This window comes from Sitodiplosis mosellana, unplaced genomic scaffold (genome assembly GCF_009176505.1).
Source record: "Sitodiplosis mosellana isolate CC-2019 unplaced genomic scaffold, AAFC_SMos_1.0 Smas_scaffold_6197, whole genome shotgun sequence".
Lineage (NCBI taxonomy): Eukaryota > Metazoa > Arthropoda > Insecta > Diptera > Cecidomyiidae > Sitodiplosis > Sitodiplosis mosellana.
This window is the reverse complement of record NW_022601438.1, coordinates 7,941,559-7,943,953: the sequence shown is the minus strand read 5'-3', so window position 1 is coordinate 7,943,953 and position 2,395 is coordinate 7,941,559. Positions and strand designations below refer to the sequence as shown.

Below are 2,395 nucleotides of genomic sequence, written 5' to 3'. Positions count from 1 at the left end.
GTACTCATTCAAAGCCACTTTCATCAAAATTAGATGTTAATGAAAAAACCATCGACGGGACCTCCCACTCTATACCTCACCCAATCTTTGATATGAAACTCGGTTAACGAAAATCAAGCATTCACTCTACATGGGCAGAAACCATCTAAATCGCTTCAAAATTCCTAAAAATATCAATTAAGATTATACACAATATTACGCAGTTATTTCAGTACATGATGATTTGGCAATCTTTGATAGCAATTGTTGGCTGACTTTGTGATTGTTTGTTTATTTTCAATATGTAGGAAATTGTTTGTAGTTTGTACAACAATTGGATGTCTAATGATGGCTTTCGAATAAATTGGAGATTTCAAGACATTAATTAAAACCTAATATCCGCCCACAAGTAAAACTGCACTTCATTCAACACACTCATCAACACTCTGTGAAACGGCTACGACATCGGCATGACTTGTCATCACTTTTGTTCCCACGTGCACAGCAATTAGTGCACTAAATGCGCCAGTTTGTTGGATAGGTGTTGCTTTTGTTCATATTCGGACGGCGCACGCAACAAACTGGCCTATAAAATGAAAGATGTAAAGTTTGAGCTCGCTCAAATCGATGATAGAATTTTCACAGTGATCGCCACTTTCGGCACCTTTTCAAAACTAGTTGACAAGATTTCTCAGCGTTTCAATACAGAAGAAATAGTTGTATCCAGTTCATAATTTCTCAAGATAAACATCTAAACCGGCAAAATGCTAACACAAATCTATAGTATCATATCGTTTATTGTGATTTCGAACCATTTCGATTTGACACATGGAGCGGTAAGAAGTTTTTTGAGTGTTTTTCTTGTTCATTACTCTTAAGCTGTTGATTAACTGAGTTTAACCAGAGAAAAAAAAATAATTTCCATCACAAAATAAAAAGATGACAATGAAGCAAATCGAACAGTCGTTGGCGATGTTTCGGAAATCGTGCGTAGAAAAAACTGGAGTTGATTCAGCTCTAATCGATGGAATGCATAAAGGAAATTTTCCAGATGATGACAAGCAATTAAAGGTAGCCTCCATTTATTATTCACTCAATTTACGATTTGAAAACTACTTTTATGGTATCAATGTTACCCTTTTTCCTGTAGTGCTTCGCGCTCTGCATAGCCGAAACTGCTGGAACAGTAAGTCAATTTTCTCCATCTCTGGATGTTGAAAATAAAATTGTAGCATTTTTTCAGTTAACCAAGAAAAAGGAGTTGTCGGAGCCAAAAGTAAGAAAACAAATTGAAACCCAATTGCCAGCCAATTTGAGAGAACTGGCGCTGGGTGCATTAGAAAAGTGCAAAGATGTTCGTAAGTACTCGAGTGCATCTACACTGTCCATTTCGATCAATTTTATTACTTTTATGTTTTTTTCTTCTTCAGAAAAAGGTTATAAAGATCCCTGTGATAGAATGTACTATTCCACAAAGTGCATGTATGAGTTCAGCCCCAATAACTTTTTATATCCATGAAAGATAACTGATATCAACAAAAGAGAGTACAACATTTTAGCGGTCAATTCATTCATTGTATTTTTAGATAATTATTTTGTTTCAAAGGGTAGTTTAAACTTAAATTGATCAAAGATATTCTTTTCGCACAAATCCATTTCTGTCCGTTTCGGGAAATGTACGGCAAAAGTTTTCTTTCTATCAATGAAGAAATAAACATCGTTTTTTCCTAAATAAAAATTATATTTTTTTCCTATTATTATTGAAAGTTTTGTGTTTATTTGAGCAAATCGAAAAAGCTTGACGTAAATATTGATATTGGATTTCCTATCAAACTTTGCATGCTTAGACAAACCAAATAAACTAAATTTGCCCACATTTTTATATGGAGTATTCAACAAATTGAGTTACATATCACCCCAAAACTCAAATCGATTGAATCAAGTCCGTTTTTGATTTATTGAAGTCGAGGAAGAAAGATATTCAAAAAAAAAATCGATAGCTTTGCGGTTCAACGCGATTGTTTGTAAGGCGATTTGAAGCAATTTTATGTCCTCAGAACAATTCCAAATGTTGAACTCTCCTAAATTGAACTATATATTTCTTTAATTGCCACCAAGAAAGTATTGTATTGAACGCCTTCAGCCCAGGACGTTTTTAAGCTCACAGTGTACTTGACATTGTAAGTGGAGTAAAACATATTCATGAATCACATATATGTTTTCAAAATTATAAGAAAAAAGATATTTATTCTGGTGTGGTCGCTTTTTTTGCCAATACATTTACGATTTTTACTTACTCTGATGCGGTACACCTCTGTGAAATTTAACTCTATTTAATAAAACACCTGTTTTCTTCTGAATAAATATTTACGATAAAAATAATTCCGTAATAATATCTAAGCTAAATATTTTCTGT

The 2,395-nt window shown here is 33.4% G+C and overlaps 1 protein-coding gene across 1 annotated transcript; it reads left to right on the top strand.

Moving 5' to 3' along the window:
- The first annotated feature begins 775 nt into the window (after positions 1-775).
- Positions 776-1,535, top strand: LOC129577649 (general odorant-binding protein lush-like). Its single transcript, XM_055465060.1, has 5 exons — positions 776-815; positions 919-1,050; positions 1,130-1,165; positions 1,223-1,337; positions 1,410-1,535. The coding sequence occupies exons 2-5, from the start codon at positions 919-921 to the stop codon at positions 1,496-1,498; spliced, it is 372 nt and encodes a 123-aa protein (XP_055321035.1). The 5' UTR covers positions 776-815; the 3' UTR covers positions 1,499-1,535.
- The last annotated feature ends 860 nt before the right edge of the window (positions 1,536-2,395 follow it).

What these genes read in the sequence shown, in the direction of transcription:
- LOC129577649 (XM_055465060.1), top strand. Translation starts at nt 919, where the DNA reads ATGACAATGAAGCAAATCGAACAGTCGTTGGCGATGTTTCGGAAATCG. An exon ending in ATGATGACAAGCAATTAAAG is followed by an intron (nt 1,051 to 1,129) that starts GTAGCCTCCATT and finishes TTTTTCCTGTAG; the next exon opens with TGCTTCGCGCTCTGCATAGC. An exon ending in AGAAAAGTGCAAAGATGTTC is followed by an intron (nt 1,338 to 1,409) that starts GTAAGTACTCGA and finishes TTTCTTCTTCAG; the next exon opens with AAAAAGGTTATAAAGATCCC.